This window comes from Danio rerio, chromosome 15, assembly GCF_052040795.2.
Source record: "Danio rerio strain M-AB ecotype USA chromosome 15, GRCz13ab, whole genome shotgun sequence".
Classification (NCBI taxonomy): domain Eukaryota; kingdom Metazoa; phylum Chordata; class Actinopteri; order Cypriniformes; family Danionidae; genus Danio; species Danio rerio.
Window position 1 is genome coordinate 9,727,501 of NC_141035.1, and position 24,272 is coordinate 9,751,772.

The following is a 24,272-nucleotide window of genomic DNA, read 5'->3' on the forward strand; positions in this document are numbered from 1 at the left end:
TTGCATGCACAAGTTAATTATTTTCAATGGAGGTGCATGATTTGCTTGCGTTTTCCAGGCGCTCCTGGTTGAAAACAGCATGCCGCGAGTCAAATGACAAGAATTGACCGATCATCCTCATACTTTGTATGGAATATACATTTCTACTCTGGCCTAAAAACAAAAAAAAATAAATAAGACAAAATCAAACCAAAGAATTTTGTAATATAGTTGATCAAAAGTGCATTTTCAGACAGAGGTTCAGTGGTCTTGTTCCATAAAAAAGGGAAATACTTAGCTAATACGTAGCTTAGATTTACATTAGGCAAATAATATTTCTATATTAATTTATACATAATTTATTTTCAGTGTAAAATTATTTGTTTAAATGCCAATTTTATTTTATTTTTTTCTTATTATTAAGTCCAAAGAAAAATAGACAAAGATTTTTTTTATATTATTTTGTGCTGTATTATTTGGTTACTGAGCAGCAATAAATAACACTTTAAAATAAGGAGTTTTTATATGATTCTTCAAAACTAGTAGGGTTTTAAATTAATGAACGTATAACAATTGTGATTATTCCTCAGACTATAACCGTACAACCAAAATCTATAATCGTTGCACGATTATGAGAAAGGCATGGGGAAACTAGTTTACCAGTCATCTCAATGACTAATAACAAACAACAGGTATTTGAAAAGTAAAAACATTATCTATATGAACAGCCACATTTTTTTTGTCTTTATAATAGAACATTAACATTATAAGACAAACAGGACAGCAGCAATGCTATTAGATTTTATTCCCATCGTTCAATCGGATTTACTGGTGTCTATGTTTATACAGTGCCCACAGTTGAGTGATATTTCAAAAAATAATTATCACAATATCATGTTTCATGTAATTCATTATTGATAATTATTGAATATTTTTAACAATCCATTTAGGAATATTAGGATTTTTAACCACTTTATTTTATTTTACCAACATTAGTAAGGCAAATAGTTTTAATAGTCAAAAATTAAAATATTTACACAAAAAACGTATCTGATCTCTTTTTAATTAAATAATCATAAGTGTTAAAGAGACTCTTAAACTTTTGATTTACTCTTGATAATTAAAATGTGTGTAATGGTAAAGTGCAAATGCAGAACAATCAAGGCAAACTTTAAGGTGTTAATAATAATAATACAGTAAACCTCAAACTCGGTGAACAAAACAAATTATGAGAATAAAATCTGAGCTTTAAACAAACCAGCCATCGATATTCAAAAAAATACTCCAACATTAAAAATTGCTTAGTTGGATGACTACATTATCACTATGCTAAAAACTCTTTCAGATGGGGAGCTAGTTCCTGGGATGCACAAGAAAAGAAACCAAAAAGCACCTATGGTGACATCCTTACATGCTTTTTTATTTACAATCTCCTTACTGCTGCTAGACACTGCACTCATTTTCGGGTGTGTTGTTATTCTGACCTGAAGTGACAAGCGCTAGTGCATGGACTCATTCATTTTCGATGTGCTTTGCGCTTGCACTCCCCTGCCATATTTCTGTAACTAGGCGACCACCAACCATTTCCTCTGAGGAAAACAAATTGACTAAAGATTTTTTGCTAAAGCTCAGATACAAGTTTTTGGAGAAGAGTACAAAGCACTGCAGTGTTTAGATGCATTGTGTTTGTCTGAGGTAATTAGTCTGCCAATGTGTAGATTCTAGGGATGTAACGGTATCAGAATTTCACGTTACGATAATACCTCGGTATGGAAGGCACGGTACGGTATTTATTGAATAATTTACAGGAAAAACAAAACTAATGAAAAGACTCGAAAAAAGTGCCAAAAGTACAAGCATGTCAAACTTAGGTCCTAGAAAAGGGGTATCAAACTCAGTTCCTAAAGGGCCGCAGCCCTACACAGTTTAGTTCCAACCCAACTCTAACACACTAAGGCCCAATCCCAATTCTACCCCTTAGCCCTTCCCCTTACCCTACCCCTCGTTTTGCGCGTTCACGCCAAGGGGTAGGGGTGTCCCAATTTTTTTTAGCTTGAAGGGGTAGGGCTAAGGGGAAGGGGTGAATAGCCCTTAGAACGAAGATTTTTCAGGACCACACTCAAATAAAGGAGTAAGAAACTTTCCCAGAATACACCTGCCACAACGGCAGTATTGCTGAACCCGGAAGTAAGGAGATCCACAAATTAGTATTTTTTGACATTATTACACATTTTTACGACAGACAAACACGTTTTAATATATTCATAACATAAGCATGCGATCCCAATGAGATATGATGACGTGTGCAAGTGCTGTAGTGCTGTCCCAATTCTCAGGGGCAAATTTCGAAGCCCTTCCCCTTACCCCTCGGTTGTAAGGAATAAGGAAAAGGGGCAGGGGTACAAAAATAGAATTGGGATTGGGCCTTAAGCTGCGGTCACACTGAACTTTTCTCCCCATAAACTTCCATTCATATGCACGCAAATGCATCAGACCGAAGCTCGTGCGACAAGTTTTGCAGTTCGATGCACTGCAAAGTTCAGGCTTGGTGCATGGATCAATCTCTCGCTTTTTTAAATGTCTAATAATCTTGTTTAATCCCGCCCCTTTTCGCAGAGCCGTATGATAATTAGAGTTTGAGCATGCAAAATTCTGCCATACGGTGATGCAAAAAGGTAAAGGCATTAAACAAGATGATTAGACACTTTAAAAAGTGAGCGATTGATCCATGTGTCACATTTCTGTGCAGAAAGGTCATGTTTTGATCTTCGATAATTTCACGCATCCATGTGATGCAGTTTCGCAGATCAGAGTTCATCAAGCTTGAACTTTGCAACACAGCGAACTGCGAAACTTGTCGCACAAGCTTGCATTTTCAGTCAGTGACATTCGCATCCATATAAATGGAAGTCTATTGGGCGAAAAGTGCAGTGTGATTGCGGCTTTAAATGTGTTGAAGCAGGGTTGGAACTGCAAACTCTGTAGAACTGCGACAAGAAACTAAGTTTAAGTGCATATTGCTGTGTTTACACCAGATGCGAAGGAGCGTCAAGCGCGAGTGATTTACATGTTAAGTCAATGAAACGTGCATATAGACATGCTGCTGCGTGTTCCGCTCGAATAGCGCGTCGCTAATGATGTAAATGACATGAATGGCGCGAAAGGCGGGATATGCAAGGATGGCAAAACGCAAACTGAGCCTTTTGTGCATTTGATGCTCTTAACGCGCGTTTTCAAAAATGTGAACTTAAGCGGACATTCGCAACGTGTTAACCAATCAGGAGCTTGCTCTTGTGAGGGAATGATTGTGATGTAAGGCCTGTTGTTGGAGCCCAGGGGGAAATCCCAAAGCCCACACCAACAACAGTTTATCAAACTGGGCTTGGGTCAGTCAGAAGCACCGCTGTAAGCCTTCATCATCCAGGTTAAGTTTCTGGAGGAGTTTATGAGCTCACAAAGCTGGATCCATCACTGAAAGGATCTAATGGACTCAGACACAGCCCTAAACGTATCAACGCTGTTTTTCAGCCTTCATAAAGCACATAAACACTGTTATTTTTTTCATAAAATCCATGCTAGTCATTTAGCAATGAAGCTCTCTGTCACTGGGCAGACAGAAGCATTGCCCATCATACGAATCCGCGTCTGATCTGAAGTGAATTTGACGCACGAATGAAGTGGATTTGACATGCAAATGAAGCAGGGTTTGACAAACGAATAAAGCAAGTAAACTCAAAAGTTGACACAGCTATTTACGCGCGAATAGCTCGATTTATCCGCACGTTCCTTGTCTGGTGTGAACACAGCTTAAGAGTGAGTAATTAATAACAGATTTTTTATTTTTGGTTGAGCTAACCCTTTTATTAACCCCAAGCACAACAGAGGCTATTACTAATTATGAGTAAGATGATTAAGTATTGAAGTTCAAATGACCCATTAAAAACTATCACACCTCTCTCATGGACAAAAATAGCATTTACGAATATTTTCAATGTATTAAACTTAATAAAAAGGTGATCCTGCCCTGTGACTTTGAGTACCTTCAGGTCGTGTGCTTATATGTTGGTCGTGTGCTTATACACATATATGTTCATAAAACATAGCATTTTAAGACAAAATACTGACCAATGCCCAAAATTACTCAGAATGTGAATATTTTAATCTCAATGCTCTAAATCTATCTGTCTTATTTTGGCCTAAGAGTTCCAAAAATTTATTTCAGATACAGTAAAGAAATGCTCAGGTAAAATCAGACCATGATTGCTATTACCAATCTGTTTACAGGTTTCAAAATAAATAAATCATTTAAAAGCCGATTGTGTAGTGGTGTTTGTGTTCATGTTTAAGTGCTAGTCTAATTTCAACATGGTGTTTATAGAAGACGTTTAATAGCATTGGTCTTCACGTTAACGTTATTCTGTGCATCCTACATTACAAACTGAAAACCAGCTATAGCAATCACCTGTGTGCTTTGTTTTGCTTGGGAACTAATGTGGTCGGAACCAAAGATTTATCTACTGTTTTCTCTGTAATACTATCAATCGGTGGACTTGTACATTCCGACAGGTTGATGCAGAATCGCTTCATAGCTCATTACCATAAAGTTAACCTCATTTTGACTCAACTCGATGTCCACACTTTCCAAAATACGCCACGACTCTTTACCGTTAAAATTAATGACTTCTGACTACTTTGGCGGGGGCGGTGAATGAACAGTTACACCAAGTTTGGGCTGAATACACTAAACTGTGGATGAGACTTAGACTCACGACCACATTTGTCAAACTCATTGCCAAATTCGTCCAATTGTTATTCAAGAATAGTTCAACTGATTAGACTGAATGCCATGTTTAGTCATTATGACCCAAAGATGATTTGGTAGGACTTTTATAAAAAGTAGTTATTTTTTATGGAGCAATTACCTATACCTTACTGTCGAGTTCAAAGGCTTTTTCTTTGGTGTTTTTTTATGTTAAACAGGCTAGTATGTCATTCTTCAAGTGTTTTGCAACTTGTAAGTATGACAACTGTATGGGCAAGATGAACCAGTTGAACCAAATTTAATTTAGATTAGTTTTCCTCACTGATGAATGCAAAACAATTACTCAAGACTACTGATTAATAGTGCATACCAACTCTAATCACAAACTACACTTCTAAAGAAACACTTCAGGCACATCAGACGCCACAGGAATATATGAGGGAGAAAGAGAAACATCCTCTGAAGGACAGTCAATGACAATACAAGGAAGTCGCCATATTTCCAGTTGGTTATATCATTTCTCTAATGTCTTTCCATGCCCAGCCCTCTGACTCTTTTGGCCTTCATACTGAACGTACAGTCCATTAGCAACACCAAGAGAACGTCATGTTGAGGCATTGCAAGAAACAGAGAGCACTCTGAGCCTCATGGGCTTCTGGAACTCAAACTCGCCATGACCTTTTTGCTTAAAGCCCTCCTTAATGCACAGCTAACCCAGCAACATGCCCAAACAAACCCCTGCTGCTTCCTGCCATCATCTTCAGCATATCCTCCGGGGCCGGTTTCAGTCAATTCAGCATTTCTCCTCCTCCAACGGCTGTCACATTCCCTCCCTCACTGTCTCTAGAACTATGTCTACATGCACATGTCATAATGTGAATTATATTAAAATAGGCCTCCTACATGCTGGGTTACAGCTGCATGGCCAGTTGATAGCCTGTAGGCTGAGACTATATATTGTACATCCTGTTTCCATATGGTTTAGCACTGGACTGATTCTGGAACATGATTAAACCTAGTGGCTACATAAATTAACTGTGTTGTCGCCTCACAACGGATGTGTCTGGTCCTGTCTGGACCAAGAAGCTGCTAGTGGACACACCAAATGGATGACAACGAGAACATACATTATGCATCTAAGGAGAGAGAATGTGCGCACATATAGACCGTCAACAAAGCAGTGTTTATGTACCATTTTCACAGTACATCTCAATTCAAATATTTAAGAAATGCAACGAAATGAAAGCCATTGCCTTTTGATGTTTGCTTTGCTTCGTCACTTCGATTGTTGTCCTCATGCTGTGACTCATAGCTGAACAGCCAATCTGGCTGCTCTCGTTCACTGATGGCCAACATCGATTCTACATAGCAGGGCTCAACAAAAAGGATTGTCCGGTGGCCCGGGGCCAGCGTGAAAGACGCTCGGGACAATAGACAGGATTGTTACTGGCCCCTATCGGCTAAAAACGATGAGCACGTTGTTATTTTTTTTCCCGGAAGCTGGTAACCAGTACAGTGAAAAGATGGTGACATGGCGGCAACATCAAACTATGAGGCTAAAAGAAAGTGCCTGTTTCTAAAATCTTGGAAGCAGATAATAACATGGGTACAAAATTAAGAATCTGGGGAAAAAAACAAAACACAAAAAAAAAAAAAAGTTGTCGTCAGTTTGGCAATCCACTTTTATAAAAAATATTTAGAGTTGCAATAAAATACCAGCACATTTCCATACTGCTCTTTTATTTGCATAAAATATTGAATTTTGCTCATCATACATTTAACATTTTGAAAATGTTTAAATTCTAGATTCACAGACATTATTTTGCCACATTATTTAAAATATGTGGCTAAGACATAGTTATTAACTTTTAATTTTTTTTTGCGGGGCAAATAACTTTGGCAGGGCAAATAAAAATCTCAACCACTGGCCCGATCGGCCCAGTAGAAAAAATCCTTATCGTTGAACCCTGCATGGTCAATCACGCATTGAGGGATGACATGTAGAACACACCACACAAACTAGTCGGACATATGCTCAACGATGGCCAAACACAGCCAACAATTGGCTTGGTGTGTCCCAGCCATTTTTAGTGCCAAACACGCCTTGTAAATCACAGGAATTACATTCTAAAAGCAGCCCGCAATAGATGAAATCTGCAAAGTAGTCTGCTTTATTTTTTTCAATTATTATAGATGTTTTAAGGCTGTAAAACACCTAAAAACTCTCTTTTCCCAGAAAAGTAAAAACATTTTCACAATTTTCTCTCTTGTTTAAATACTCGTGTAGCTTCTACCTTCCTTTAGCATGTGCAGAAGTCCAACTTTTTGTGAGATGGTTAGCATCTTCCTCTGCCTTTTGGGTGATTCCTCATATGCCTTTGCCGATGCAGAATGTTTCGTCGACATTGCGGGGTTTGTTGGGGAAAAAACTTCATAATTACACTGCTAGTGATCAAAGATTTGTCAATTTGGCAAGTTGAAAGCATTCTGTACTGTACAGGAGACACGGCATGGAGGGGATTGAGTGACAGTGATCCAAAGCCAATCAGGATGCAGAACACAATGTTTTAATCAGGAAATTTCTAAATGGACAACACAATGTGCATGCACAAAAAAGCATGTCAAATTGCACACAAAAAAATATCCACGATCTGCGACACAGCGAAAGGTGAACCGCGTTATGACAAGGGACCACAGTATACAATGATGGAACTTTAAAGCAAATATGAGCAAATTTGTTCAAAACAACAACAACATGTATAGAATAAATTTAAAATTTTTGATATTTTAATGACCCAGCAGACACAGGATGTCAACATAGTGTCGGATTGACGTTGTACCCCAAAGTCGCGTGGACGTTGCTTTTGATTGGAAATGAAAATTAGGTTGACGTGAGAACCCAAAGTCAGGCTGATGTCAATGTCCAACCTAAAATCAACCAAACATCAATGTCTAATAATGATACTGCATGATGTTGTGTGGACGTTACCACTATGCCGTCTATCAGACGTTGGGATTTTGATTTGCCATACATGATGAATAAATGTCAGTTTTTGACGTCAATATAACGCTGGTTTAAGATGTTAACTTGACGTAGGATTTTGGTGACTTTCCAACACAACTTAAAATTTTAAAATATCAACGTCATTTTATGTCATTATTGGACATCAAAATAACGTCCTAAGACGCTGGCTAGACATTGAATTTTAGTCTCCTGACATCACAATCTAAATTTAACCTAACAGTAATGTATTAAGACGTCGTGTGCCTGCTGATAATAATAATAATTAGGGCTGCAAGATATTGGAGAAATCTAACATTGCGATTTTTTTTTACTTTCACCGGATGACATATATCTCTATTTGGAAAGAATTTATAATGTTAGATTGATTGGAATGATTCTGCAGTAGGACTGCATCTCCATAAAATCGAATAAACAATTTATACACTTTTTGGTGTTCGACACATTTTCGTAGTGGTCTGTGCTATTTGCAGTGCATTTCTGTATTTAAAGTGTTGTGAGTATTTTCATGCATAGCTATCTAGAAATACAATTTGAGAAAAAGATACAATTAAAAAAGTGTTTTGTTGTTTCCAGAGTCTGACAGTATTCAAGTACAGTAACTGAATGCTAAAAATTTGGCATTAAATAAAATTAATAATAGTTAATATCACAAATGGTGCAATTTATTATGATTTTAAAATCATTATACGATCCCACGCATCAAAAACACGTGCAAATGATAAATTATGATACAAAATCAACATTGGACATATCCTGTCTTGTGATTAATAAGAATGATCACGTTGTGATATTAATGCTGAAACGACATATTGTGCAGCCCTCGTAATAATGCAATAATATTTTTTAACTAAAAGCATTGCACATCTTTTATTTAAAAAGATCTTTTATTTACTTTTATTTAAAAGTTTTAACGTTTTGCTTTTTACCATCCTATTACTGCATTTGCTCCATTTTTACTAAAAACAAAAGTTAAAAAGTAAATTGACATTTCACATGTGCCCCAAAAAAATTTATACGGAATTACCACTATTAACTCCACAAGAATTAATGGAATATTACACCTGAATAGGCATGGGCCGGTATAAGATTTTGATGGTATGATAACCTTAGATAAAAATATCACGATTTCACAATATGACGGTATTTTGTTTACTGCTCAAAAAATAAGTTCTTTTTAAATGTCTGGGTAAAAAATAAAAAAAATTTCCCCTTTGAACACAATATATTTTATTTTGAGAAACATTTCAAATATTTTGGAGCAGTAAACATGTCAGGCTAAATAATTAAAATAAATCATTGACTTCAGATTTCTTTACAATTTAAAACGGCATCTTTGGATAGCTTTTCTGCAGGAGATGCTGTTATCCTAAAACACAAACAAACCTAAAAAAAAAAAAAAAAGAATAAAAAATCTTACATGTACCTTAGAAACGGTATGGCAGAAAATGTTGGCGGTTTTATAACCTTAACTTTTCCAAACCACGCTATACCTTGAAAACGGTTATCGTCCCATGCCTACACCTGAATGTGTAATACATGAACGACCAAAACATTTCTACTTAATCAACATTAACACAAAACCGTTTAAATCCTTTGTTAAAAACTATGCATTTGTAGAATATTTTAATGCATCTCTTCTCTGTTAAAATATACCCAAATGAGTAAAAAGTATTCAACTTTAATGTGGCTAAAAAAATTTATTTAAGTATTTCCTTTATTGGGGCAAGGCAGTGGCGCAGTAGGTAGTGCTGTCGCCTCACAGCAAGAAGGTCGCTGGTTCAAACCTCAGCTCTGTTGGCGTTTCTGTGTGGAGTTTGCATGTTCTCCCTGCCTTCGCGTGGGTTTCCTCCGGGTGCTCCGGTTTCCCCCACAGTCCAAAGACAAGCGATTACAGGTGAATTGGGTAAGCTAAATTGTCCGTAGAGCAGGGGTCTCAAACTCAATTTACCTGGGGGCCGCAGGAGGCAAAGTCTGGGTGAGGCTGGGCTGCATAAGGGATTTCACAAAAAAAAGTCCTCAAATGTCATTATTAACAGTTTTAATTATTTCTTCTGAACATGAAGTGTCCTGAACATTAATAGAACATTTAGTGAAGATTATGAACAGTTCTTCTGAACATGGCAACTTTTGCCTACTTCTTGCTGCCAGAGACTTGACAGCACTTCTTCTCACAAATCTGAACTACATTTGGCTTTAGAGCGGAAGCAGTTGAGACCCTCAGTATGGCTTGAAGATGATCATCATTAAGTCTAGACCTGTACTTTGACTTATTGAAGTCCTAGGGAAAAAAGTGGGGGAACTCACTCAAAACTTCCATTCCCTCACCTAAAAAAAAGGCTTATATATGTATAAATAAAACACCCCCACCCCACTCCAGTCACATCAGTCTGTACCAGTCTGTATCTACCTATAATATATATAAGATGCAGGGCAGGCACGTGCACACATAGGGCTCAACCTGTGCAGAGCACATGCCCTTTTTAGTCTTGCATAGAAAGTGCCCTTCCAAAATGATCAAAAGTGCCCCCGCGACGTGACACACCCTCGGTCCCGCCCTTCAGTAGGCGCGCGATAACACTGCTCTTGAGTATGCGCGCGACAACACAGCTGATCAAGACGCGCGCGACAACGCGCATTGAGTGACAAGCGCGCTGTGTACGGATAGAATCAGCGGAGCGGGTAGCGCTCTCTCTCCCCGCTCCGCTGATTCTGTCAGTGTACAGTGGTCGCCGCGGGCCACAAAATATTGCACTGATGGCCGCAAATGGCCTGCGGGCCGCGAGTTTGAGACCCCTGCCGTAGAGTATGAGTGTGTGTGTGAATGTGTGTGTGTATGTTTCCCAAACATGGGTTGCGGCTGGAAGGGCATCCGCTGCGTAAAAACTTGCTGGATAAGTTGGCGGTTCATTCCGCTGTAGCGACCTCGGATTAATAAAGGGAATAAGCCGACAAAAAAATGAATGAATGAATTTCCTTTATTTAAATACACAAAATTTGGTCTCTGGTGTCCAATACGTTGTAACCAGTTGAACAGACTGAAAGTGACTTTTAAGGATACAATGAGAATATAGGGATGGCCCTCCTCCGGCCCTAAAACTAAGATTAGAATTAGATAGGGATGCATAAGGTTATTAAGAGCAAAGAGTAGTTAAATGTTGGGATGTAAATGAGGGACAGATTTATCTTGAAGAATGAAGAGGAAATGAGAAGAACAATAGGGTAACGCAAGTATTTTTGGTACAGATGGTAAAACGGAAGGGATGGAAAAAGGATCCTTATAGAAACTACTATATGTAAAACTGAAGTTGCATCACAGGCTGTGATCGTTCTTTCATTCCTCCCCCATCAAACAGAGGAAGAAATGGGGGAAAAAGCAAACTTGTCATCAAAATAAGAAAGGATAATGTGCTGGTTGCTCCACAATATATTTGATCCAAAACGTCAAACACATCAGTCCATACAAGATGTGTTACATTTTGTTGCATTATGACTTGAGAATAATGAGTTATATTCAACTGAAGATCTACTGTTGACCAATATGAATATGTGGAAATTGCAATGCATTTTTGACTGACGCTTTATGATCAGATCAATAAAAATAACGGTCATAATGGTCATAAACCAACTAGCTGGTTATTAGATTACCATGCTGACCGTCCCTAAATTGCATCGATCAAGGTCACTTCACTTTTCATGTTAGCAGTGCGTTGCTTATGTACTTGAATCCAAGCTGCCATGACTAAGCATATTTTAACCGTTGCTATTAGCAGTATGTGTCAAACTTTAATTTTTCTACAAAAAAAAAAAAAGCCTTTGTTAAAGCAATTGAGTGTAATTCTGATAAGGCTGTGAGGTTGTATTGTTTTGATGGGTGAAGCACTTTGAGTGAGTGAATGTGTATTCTCTAGTGGTCATGGTGAGGGTGCTATCAGCAAATCACGCTGTAGGCTGTTGTAGAAGCTAGTTCCACCCACAGAGCACAAAAAAAGAGCTGAGCCCGAAAGATTGTTCACCATTTCTGCTATGTGATATTGATCTCAATGAGGGAGTTATCAGGCAGAAAATTACCGCAAGGGGTTTGGCAGCTTACACACACACAACAGAACACGAAAGAGGCGGGAGAAGGGCGGGGTGAAAAGGAAATGGAAATGAGGTACAAACATCAGTAGCTGAATTAAGAAAACTATTAATGACAGGGCCATAAACTCAGCTGTGCTCCCTAGCGGCTCACATACACATGAAAAAGGGTGTGGATGAGTGCGCAGAGAATCATACACCTCAATAATTTAATTTTGTTGATTCTTTATCTGGGTATTGGATAATCCTGTCTGCCACTGTTTCCTTATGTATTCAAAGCAGGGTGGTTATTGCAAAATGTCAAATTCTCTGACTTTCCCCCAATTTCCTCTGACTAAAAACATCAATTTTCATGACCTATAATAAATAGCAAAAATAGATAGCAGTGTTGAGCAGTCCCTCCAGAAATTAGCGATTCTGCAATAGCTAAATTGAACGCCTATTTTAGAGGATAAAAAAATTAATTGTAATATACATGCTAATTTAAATGTTATTATTAAACAAATTTTAACTGGTTTGTTTATTGTTGATCATTTAAAGTCATTCATGAGTAGGTATTATAGAGTATTAAAATCGTTGCAATTTCGCCAAGCAATTTGGCTAGCAGGCTCATTATACAGTAGACTGCAAGGGGTAGACTTCATCTGAACTACAGATGGACAGATGCATGCCAGAGGGAATACGGATGTGTTCTGTAACACTCGCCCTTACAAAAAACACCAGCCAGAGCAAATGCACTTTCTCTCAGTTTATGAACTTAATCCCTGGGAGATAAAAGCACTAAAGCTAGTACCGACCCGAATCAAACCACAGCTGCGTAGATGCATGATTAACAAGTGCCCATACCTGCATTGCATTATCATACTCCTAAATAGGATCATGTTAGCATATTGGCTAGCATATAGCCTTCAGACAAAAACATCAGGTCACACTAAACTACATTTTGTTAACAGTAACAAATTCTGTACCTGTGTCTCATAGTTATACAAAACACTGTGTTCTTACGCCTCATTCACACAAGGCATCAGCTTTAACACTTCCCGTTTGCTTTGAATGGGTAACGTCAGGCCTTGCCGAACTGCATTGTGGATCCATCTGCGCCGCTGCAGTGGTGTTACTCGCTGCAGAAGTTGGGACTTTCTCAACTTTTCAAGCACCGACGGAAGCGTCTCTGCTATGACAATCGTGTCAGATGCAACTTCAGCATATGCACAAGCACTTTTAATTCAAGTGCTTCTGGTAAACTGTCAAGCTATTATAAAATCGCTACGTTTTTAGGTCAGATTACTTTTAATAATCAGTGATCTTCACTGCCTGATTGATATACAATATAGAGTGGGTGTCCGACCAAACAAAAAGCACTGCATTAGAATCAATTTTTCTGAGCCATGTCTTTAGAATAGGGAAATTTAGTTTCAGCGCTAGCCTGCTGCTAATGGCGGCACTTGCATTTACAGTCTTTTACCTTATTTTCCACTTGAACAACTAAATGAAAACTTAAATCTATTTAACTGATTGTATTTCAATTGCATTACAACATCGCTGTTGTAAAAGGAATCTTATGAATCTGAAAATGTCACATAATCCTTTCACTGGAAGTTTATTGTTGGCTAAAAACACTAGCTGTGTATATACCACATTTAACTGGCTCTACTTGCAACGTTCTGAGAAGGATACAAACCCCCAGATGGTCAGTAGGTAGAACAAGTGTGCTAAAGTTCACTAATGTGCATCAAGCCTTAAAGAGTGAGGTTTACCATCATAGCTTTTACTGGCAAGTCTCTATTACAATCACTCCAGTAAACCTACAACTGTGCAAGCGGAATTAGTTGCAGTAGCACCACAGCCTGGATTTTAAGCAGGATTAGATGCCATGTCAACCAAAGACCAACAAACTCAGATATTTGCATACAATTACCATTAGTCTTAAGCAGATAGCAAACACTTGATTTCACTGTACCCTTTTATTAATCTTATCCACATACTTAATAACCTATATAACGATAGCTAATTTCAATACCTCACTGTAGTTCAATGTAAAATATCCTGTTTTTGCAGTACTGCTTACCTGTTGTCTCAATGTAATGAATGCACTTTTCAATGAAGAGTGGAATGGGCCGCTCAGGGGTGACAACATTGGCCAAGGGAACTCCAAAGTAGTTACTCTCAGGAGGCTTGGACAAGGATGTCTGACGAGCCTTTGGCCGTGTTTTCTGTAAGACAGGAGAAGAACTTGAACTTGATAAAATGACAACGACCAAAGAAGGTGCAATACAAATACACTAAGTCCTTACAAAAGAACAGCATTAAAATAGTAGGTATTTTATTAAAGACAAACAAAAAAAAAAAGCATTTTAACATCTTAAATGCAGGCTGAACTAAATCTGAGGTTACTCTGAATTTGACTTCATATCCACTAAAATAAGCTTTACACCAGTTGTTTGAAATGCTCACAACCCAGTACTGGGAAACACACATACACTCTTGAACACACACTACAGCCAATTTAGTTTATTCAGTTCACCTATACTTTATGTCTTGGGACCGGTGGGGAAACCGAAGCACCCGAAGTAAAACCACACCTGCACGAGGAGAACCAGCAACCTTCAGGACTCGAACCAGTGACCTTCTTGCAGTGAGGTCACAGTGCTAATCACTGAGCCACAGTGCCACCCCGAAATCTATACATGGTTGTCTCATGTCCCTGGATCTATGGGGCATCTGACCACCATAATACTCAAGTTGACTTGGCAGATGTGATTTAGGCAAAATCCATGGGTTCAAAGCAAACACCATACACATTCCACATCATCACACGCAACGTTAATTCACCTCTATTTGTCATTGATCATTTGTAAGTCTTATGCAAATACTTAATTCCATGTTAAGTGTGAACCCAGCATAACATCGATGTTAAGGTAAGTTGGCTGTGACTTAAGCTTAGAGATCTCCTCCAGCCCTTGAAAGTTAAATTAGTTCTGAGAAAAGATCTAAAATCGCACCTTGGCTCTAAAGGTCAAACAGTTACATTCAGAATAAATTTAAAAGTATTGCTACTTGTCAATAAATCACTAAATGGCCAAGGAACTTAATACATTACAGATATGCTTACTGAATACCAACCTAACAGATCACTCAGAGCTTCAGGATCATATAAATTAGACATTCCAAGGGTCCACCTTCAGCTACTACACCCACAGCCACCGGAATCAGCTTCCAGAAATGATCAGATATGCTCCAACATAAGGCACATTCAAATCCAGACTTAAACACATCTGTTTAGCTGTGCCTTTACTGAATGAGCACTGTGCTATGTCCAAAAGATCACACTATTGTGTCTCTCTTTTCTGTTTCATTCTTTTATTGGCTGTTTTAACCAATTTTAATCAGTTTTTATATTATTATTTTATTACTTGTCTCTTTTATTCCTGTTTATGTAAAGCACTCTGACTTGTCACTGTGTATAGTGTGCTATATAAAGTTGCCTTGCCTTGGCTTTTCAGTTTGTACCTTGTCCTCTTAAATGCATCTATTAGCTTAATATCTCAAACACTAAATAAAACCACTGTGTAACTGACCCAAACCTTGGTCAATCATTCATGCTATAGACCTTTTTTATGGCTGCTGCATGGAGGGCGCCATAGCGACCAGCGTCTTCCGGTAGAATGCTAAAAACTTCCGTTTATAGCGTGTACAACTGGTAATTTGCGCTCCGAAAATGGGTTTCAATAACGTTTTTAATGGATAACAGAGTGTTTTTTGTGACACACAACTTAGAAATGTGTCTGTTAAAGCCGTTATAATCTGTCACATGTGGTTCAAGCGCGTCAGAAATACGAGAAAAACGTTCTCCTAGTTCACGTGTCTGCCGTCAGATATACAGTGTGTGTGTGTGCGTTCCCGGCCTGTCAGATGTTAGCTCAGCACACACACACACACACAGAGAGAAAGAGAGAGAGAGAGAGAGAGAGAGAGAGAAAGAGAGAGAGAGAGAGAGAGAGAGAGAGAAAGAGAGAGAGAGAGAGAGAGAGAGAGAAAACCAGAGTACTGGCATCAAACTTAACAGGTATGAAAATCGTGCAATTTACAAAAATTACCAATAAAAGTTTGTTATTGATACTCTGCTGGCTGATTTGCTGTTCATTCTAATCGCGAGCCGTTTGTGTTTTATTTCGTGTGTTGTTTTTACCACGGTTTGTGTTTTTCTGCCATTTGACACTAGCCTATATTTTCACTTTGTCACAGTTATTAAATCAGTGTGTCAGTGGCACAGTACAGGCTACGTGTGTGTGTCAAACATTTTGGTGAATTACATTTGTTTGGGCTGGTTATATATTTGAAATAAATGTTGACTTTAGCGAGGACAAGGCTTCATTTAAACTGCAGAAGATGCCGTCTGACAACGAGGGGAAAATGCCTCACAGCAGCTGTTTTCCATCCTATTAGATCGCATTTCTTTAAATGATTTGTCCAGGGGATGGTGCTGATGGACAACAGTATTAGTTCAAAGAGGATAAAAGCAGGTAAAATAGATTAAAACCATCGTTTCAAAGCTGTCCAAATGTGACTGTTTACACGCATCAGCTGCCGACCGGAAGTTCTTCGCATTCTCCTTGCGCATACACGCAAAGCATAATGGGTAATTTTGCGTTCCAAGAAAAAGGTCTATTGCAACAAAGTAACATTTTATATTGAGGTACAGTGGATGTGACTCAAGTTGAGAGTGACAAAAGATACTGCTCAGACCACCTCCCCACATCATGCCATTCCATAATGCAATGCAGCAGAGCATCACGGTTTATTGAATAGTGTGTCTGCAGTACTGTCAGGCAAGAGGAAAAAGTCATGATGCTTATTAGGCCAGTGTCTGTCTGCTACAGTATATAACTAAAAGGTAACCCGGATTCCATATACTGTACATCCACAGGTCAAAGCTCTGCTTTTCACACGTTCAGGAACTATGCCACAATTCCCTCACTTTCTCTCTCTTACTTTCCTTATTTCTGATTTCACCTAAATCCCCACTGGCTGCTCTCAATAGACGTTTACATAATTACCACCCTCCCCTCTTAAAGCTCTCAGTAAAGAATCTGTGCTCCAATTACAGTTCACAGGGAGTATTACTGGGATGGTGATGTTATGCAAAGGTAATGTGTTCACCCTGCAATACAGGTCACACAGCAACCCAGACCAAGGCACACAAAACAAACCAGCTTCATCATGTTTATAAGTGCTACTCCACCCATCTAAAAGATACTCTATTATGTTACAATTGGAATGAACCCCATGTTTGGTTATTTTATTCCTCAGTGACTTTCCAATCTATGCAGAAGTACTCTCAGATCTGAGAAACTTTGCATTGGAACAGTCCCTAAGTATCTCTACCATGCAACCATATGTATAGCAATGGCTTGGGAAAAGTTAAAGGGGGCGTTAGAAAGGAACTAGGTGACGTTGGGATTTAAAATATTCCATTTGTTGGTTGGGTGGTCCAGCGTTTCCATCCAATATAGAGAGAAATAGAGAGCGCTTTGACATTAGAAAGGGACTGTCTTTATTGAAAAGAACTTAAATCAGTTTTGACCCCTGGGGCTGGTGTGTTTTATGGGTTTCTTTATGGATCAATCCCAAAAGGCAATTGATGTAAGCAAGGTGATTTAACCCAATGGCCTCATTCTAACCCCATGGGAGTAATAAAGACTGTAGTGCAATGAGAAGGACTGGTGGCTCAATTCTTTCATTTGCCTTTAGGCTGAATGGGGACTGTGGTCACGGATATTCATGTGAATATCGCATATTATGGGAGTGACCGCTATAATATTACTCTATATGTACTTAAATGTGCTGTAGATGATTAGCTACAGGAATTATCAAGCAAGGAGAATAAATACAGGGGATCAGCACTCATCCACTCCGCAAAAAGACTCTGCTTGGTTTGACTTAAACCAGTTTGACCAAAAATTGGCTTTTCCACATATGAATCAAGGTACCCTAAATGATTAAAGTCAGTCCAGAAATGTAACACTCACTAAACACAATTAAATAAAACATTATTTTTTAATACAATTAAGTAAAACAGCCTATCAAGCTACAGCCTAAAGTCTGTAATTTGCATTCATAACTTGGTTCAAATACCTTCTCCAATCCTGGATGAAGCTAAATATAGAAAAAAGTGCAATAAAAAATAAACCATACCACCTTATATTTACATTTGTTAGACATAATGCAATATGTGTGAAGTAATGTGTCACAGAATTTAACCATTTAAACAATACAAACTATATAACCTGAACAATTCATTTAAAGGGTTGTGAGGAATATGCCTTTCTTAGAGCATTAACAGGTAAAGTATGCGTTGTGTGCTTATAAAACTATTTATAGGGAAATTTCTGTCTTTTTATGGATCGTTTTCTTCTATTTGGACCGTTTTCTTAAGTCATTTATCATATCATCATCTATAATTTAGAGAGATGTGTTACATATTTGATGTACATATTTGAAAACACAACTGTCTGTCTCTCTCTCTCTCTCTCTCTCTCTGTGTGTGTGTATAAACGTTAGAGATATTAATGTACATTTTGTATAAACGGTTTTAGACATCCAAACTGTTCGAATCAAACTGCATGATTTTACATCTAAACAAAATTAAAATCAGTGAGATCATCCATCAACCATTGGCACAACATGTAGCCAAACATACCAATCATATGATACATGTAAAATGGCTGGATTTAAACTTACTTTTTTATATCATACATCAACAGACAGTTAGAGAAAAATCATACAGTAGTGTTGCTTTTGTAAAATATGAGTGATAATGCATCTCCTCAAAAATAACAGTTTTCACAATGTTAAACTGTATGTGTTCCTTTCAATATTTGAGATAATAAAGTATAGTAAAGTACATAAATATATAAAATATCGATAAAAAATTACCTTGGTAGTTCTTCGACCCAAGCTTCTTAGTATATTCCTCTTTTTTGGGTCCTCGCCTTCTTCATTTAAAGAAGTATCTCCTTTCTGTGCACCAAGCTCATCCTCTTTAGCCTTGGGTGTACCCCCAAGCTCATCATCACTCCCAATGAAGCTTGTGCGGAAGCTGCTAAATTTTCCAAGTCGTTTGGAGCGATCACGATAGAGCCGAGGTTTAACTCCAAGAGCAGACAGTTTTCGTCTGCGCTCTAATGAACTGCTATCGGCCTCACTATCTGATCCATTTCCAGCACCATTAGAATGACTTTTGTTTGCATTGCGAATAGTGATGATCTTGCCTTGTGTGCTATCATGTGGTACAGAATAAATATTTTCCTCCTCTGTGGGACGAGGCTTTGCTACTGCATCCATGGGCTCAGCATAGTCAGATGGATCATAGCCAGCTTCAGGCCAGGTAACTGATGGCAATGATCGTCTGTTAGATCCATGAAGTGCCAAATCTGTGTACAAACTGCTGTTTTGGGTTTTGGGAATGTCAAAGGTAACATTGGGCTTTGGCCGCACCTGGGGTGGAACTTTGTTGTTAATCTTGTTTTCTAAATTTGTAATCTCAGAGATGAGGGAGTAGGAATCACCCTCCAAATCTGGGAGCTTAAAACCACCACGGGTTAAGGTGTCATCATTCCTTGAAGTGGGATAAGGTGGGGAGGGCTCAATGTCATCCTCAGAGTCCAGTAATGTGATACTTGGAGAGCTACATCGAGGTGAAGAAACATTCTCATTGGTGACATTCTCTGCAACATTGTCATACATATGTGTTGCTTCTACTATGGTTTTCTTCTCCACTACCTCCTTAAAGAATGGCTGGAAGTGGTCTATCCGATGCAAGCCTCCCACCACCCCACCAGGTCCACAGATCACAGAGCTGAAACGGGCATCAATTTCATGGGCCAGTTCCTCACCTTGGGCAAGCTGGTCCCGAACTGCTTCAGAGTCTGCAAGTTCTGACTGGGTTTCTGCAACAGCAAGCAACTGCACTGGAATAATGTCCTGGACTTCACAAAGGAAGGCACAAAGGGTTTCCATGGATGCCTTCCGTTTGGCAGAGTACACTGCTATGTAACCATGCACTAATCTGCTTTTACGTAGGGAAAAAGACGAGTGGTAAGATAGAATAGCAAGATCAATGCTTAGCCTTTGTCCACCTATGGACAAATCCAACAAAACTGATGTTCCACTGGATAGATTGGATAAGGGTCGGCAGTGCTGGGGCAGCAAAAATGGTGAAAGAAGCTGGTCAACATCATAAGTGTCTCCACACATCAGACACATTACAATTCGCAAGTCACCCTCTGTGCTTTGCTGAGAGTCTCTGAATCCTGCCAGTGAAGGCAGTAGGGGTGGGGAGCTACTGCCAAGACTAACTGAAGGTCGCCTCATTTCCAACAGACCTCTGAGAATCTGGTTTAAGTGTTTGTCATTTATATTGCGACCATAGCCTACACCTGGGGAAGCAGGCTCTAAATAACTGCACTGAAATCTGCCAGCCACTTGCTGACCTTGTTGGATCAGGGTCTGTGCTGTTTCACCCCCAATGTCAGAAATTGATCCAACACCTCTTTTGGTGACCAACAGAAGAGACAAGGGAAGTTGAACTAGATTTGTCTCCCGTCGGCCTATGGTTGATTCTCGTAACTTCTCAATACTGTCAACAACATAGGATAAAGATTCTTTTGAGTTGTAGAGGCAGAGGCAACCATGTGGGGCAAAAGTTGGGGTATGGAAGGAGTTCACTGGAAGGCGTACATTTCCCTCTATAGGTCGAAGAGTAAGCTCATAAGTCCTTCCATCTAGCACGTACCGTTCGTCATTAGTGCACAGTGCTCTGATCTCATTGGCTAACTCTCTTGCAAGTCCATCTTTGCCAAGAATTACAAGATTAATTCTATCTACCTTTCCCTCACCAAACTGTGATTTTGAACTTCCATCAAAAGAATATCGAGTGGGATATCGAAGGGCTAAGTGTTGCTCAATTTTGCCATCCACACAATGAGGACTACTAGGACAAGTTTCTTTAGTAGGATGGTAGACAAAATGGATGTGTTTGAGCACCAGGGCATCTCTCTCAGCCTGTAGCTTTTGGAGGGCTTTGAACCGCTGCTCATCTCCAAGAACCTCTTGAATTGCACCCATTTTTTCTTTACTGGGCTTAGCATCAACTTCAAGCTCATAAAACAACTCTGAGTACTCCAGTAATAGTTCTTGAAAGTCCTCTTTGGCTTGGTCAGTAATAATCTTCTGGTACTTGTTATAGATATCAATGTATTCCTGCTCTTCTAACCACTGATAAAACTCCTCATTCATGATGAAGCTACGAGCTTCCTCCCAGCGTTTGCCAGGTGTAACAAACGGTGAGCAGGTAAGTTTCTCTTTAAACTCCCATCGCATTTCTGCTCTCTTTCTTTCATTGTGCAGTTGTTCCAAGTGACTCTCATATATTCCCTCTGCTACAGGTGTTTCCAAAAGGTCCTGGGGAATTCGTTCATCCTCCATGTTGTCAATGTGTGGTGTAGTTTCCCATGGTGTGTCATCCAGCACAACAAACCAGTGGGAAAATTCTCGCTTAGTTTCGAGAACTTTCTGTACTCCTGACCAGCTCAGGTGATCAATCTCATCCAGGTCTGGGACCAAGGAGTTTAGAGCCTGTGGCAGTGTGCTGAGATAGATTTTGCGCCGCCTTTCTATGTGCTCCTGCTTGAGTCTGTGTACATGTTGCTGAAATAATTTCTTGGCTTTTGAAGTACCCTCAAGGAAGACATAGTCTTTGTATTCAGGGGATGTTTGCATTCTTCGGTTGGTGTTGGGCCATGTTTCATTATGGTTCTTCACAATGCGGCTTACCAGCCACTCATAACGGTCCTTTGCCGTAGCTATCTGTTGACTTTGCTGCTTGAGGGCTTCAAAGTAAGGAATGATCTTAGGCTTCCCTCTACTCTTATCTATCAACTGCACCAAGGTAATGAAGGCAAGGTCGACATTAACGTTAGAGCGTGCTGAGCTCTCAACAACCTGCAAATTCTTCTTGGCCAAGGCAAATGTGTGAGAGTCTTTAATGTACCGCTCAACCCCTTCATCACACTTAGTCAACACGAGTACGACTGGCTTCTTGGTCTTCGCTAGCTGGTTATATAGATTAGTCACAAACTTCATCTGGTCATCAAAATTTCGGTTCATACCTCTGCTCACATCCACACAGAGTAAGAATCCATCCACTAAAAGCTTGCCTTCAGGCATTTGTTTCTGCTCAAAGTCTTGCTCTAGTCCAAGCTGATCTGTGCAGAAATACATGAGCTTCTCAGCAGAGGCCAGCTTGGTGGAAGCTGCCCGCTTGATATAGGGCTGCAATGCAGTACTTCTATGTGGCTGGAACGTTTGGTCATCAATAAACTCTGTCTGTTCCACCACATGCATTCGGCACTCTGCACCCTCTTCCAACATTCGTACCGCCTCACCCCAAAAGAGGAAGTGGTCATTGTTTACCACTCTACCACCAAAGTCACTTGTGCTTAAAACAGATGTGTGGTCTAAGTGAAAATCATCAGCACTGGGGCGAACAAAGCGATTACAAAGGCAGGACTTGCCTACCCCACATTGCCCCTTTTCCTTTTCAGTCCCGGACAAACCTACAACAACAAGGTTGTAGGTTGGTGCCCGGGCATCTTGCTTTTTTGCCATCATCATCGTATAACAGCACTCATCTTGCCATTCCCAGAAGCTTCAGTTTGAAAGCTGCTGGGCTGATGTTCCATCCAAATGCTTTCTGGTCTGGCAAAATAATTTATTCTTAAAGATCCTGAAATGTCTTGGGGATTTTTTTAATGTGGGTCAAGTGGGTCAAATACCCTTAATAATCAAATTAATTCTCTATATCTCTTACAATTATAAGCAAATCAAATTTAAATCCACAGTCGATTGGCCAGTCACAGTTTTGGCAGAGGTTTAGAAGGGGAAGAAGGGAACGAGGTTTGAGGGCGGGGGATTGAAGTCCCTGTGGCCTTAGGCAGGTATACTGCAGGTGGTATTATTCCAGCCCATCTCCTCTCTTCAGGGACACTCTGACATCGAAACAATGTAGATTTCAGGTCTGCCCAGCCAGGATCTCACCCTGCAAGAAATAAAGCAAATATTACAATTAGAAAATCTAATATAAAAGAAATGCTTCACACAGAGCAATGTAAAATAACATTGAGACCTAAATGTTTCACATTTAATCACCTACAAATAAAACGTTGTAAATTTAAATTTACTGCAGTACCCTCAGGTCTGCATGACACAATCACAAAGAAGTGTGATTATTGTGGCAAAAATCAACCCCTGCATCATTCTATTTGTTGTACACGTGTATAACCTAGACATCAATACAAAAATATATGAGGCTTATTTTATGCCAAAGTAAGAAAAATATTGATTCAACCCTTTAAGGAATCCCATTCTAAACCCTAAACATGCACATGCACATACAGTTAGATGAAAGCTGAGATAAGTGCTTCAGAGATACAGTTTTAATTGGGCAACCAGGGAAACCCAAATGACCCTTAATAGGAAGCACTGCACACTGGCTGCTGCCCACAGTCTCGAAAACCTTTTTAAAATATGACGTTGCAAGCTCCATTATCATTTCAAAAAGTAATAAGACGAAGCAAATTCTGAAAGTTAAAAAAAAAAGGTATACATTGAAGGGTAAAAGCATATGGACACTAAAGCAAATTAAGTAAAGGCATGTGGAAACATATAAAAGTACAGATCCCACTGAAAATTAGAGGACTGGAGCTCACAGGAGCACTTTTCTTGAAAATCTCATACTCAATACCAGACCAAAAGCAAAATCATAAAAAAACAAGACAAGGCTATGGTTATAAAATACAATGAAAGCGCAATCACACACTCATGATAGTTTTCACACACTCACGCTCCTTCAGCTTTACCAGGGGTTGCCACAGTGTAGCTAACTTCTAATTAATCTGCAACATGATTAAGCAGCGGATGCCCTTCCTGTCACCATTAACCAATTAACCTATACCAATACGCATCCAGAGGAAACCCATGTGAACATGGGGAGGACTTGCAAATCACTCACAAAAAAGCACCCTGGCCAACTTCTTGTATTATCATTGGTGTCTTTTTAGATGAAAGAACATAAGTCGTGGCAAAACCAGCCATAGTGGGCACAATCTAGACAGAAGGAATACCTTGGGTCTATGCCAAAGACATGCTCTACAAAAGAGGTGCCACAGACCTCCGTCTCATACAACAGCAGCACAACCTGGGAGGCAAAGCTAGGTAAAATTGCTGACAACTGCTCTTAAAGCACTACATCTAGCAATCCCATGCAACACATGACTGCAGTTGCAGATGTCACTGTCACAGTCTGAAACTATTGTAATGATTCTGCTGTGATGAATTTGTTCTGCTGAAATAGCTTCTGCGTTCTGGACC

At 39.3% G+C, this 24,272-nt stretch overlaps 1 protein-coding gene across 1 annotated transcript in view; it reads right to left on the reverse strand.

Moving 5' to 3' along the window:
• arhgap35a (Rho GTPase activating protein 35a) overlaps positions 1–24,272 on the reverse strand; it is a 159,013-nt gene that overhangs the window by 38,517 nt on the left and 96,224 nt on the right. Inside the window, exons 2-3 of the mRNA XM_087283699.1 lie at positions 18,780–22,941; positions 13,912–14,056 (exon numbers count right to left, since the gene is read on the reverse strand). Of these exons, the coding sequence (XP_087139825.1) occupies positions 13,912–14,056; positions 18,780–22,517 (3,883 nt within the window). The 5' untranslated portion in view covers positions 22,518–22,941. The remainder of the gene's footprint in view (positions 1–13,911; positions 14,057–18,779; positions 22,942–24,272) is intronic.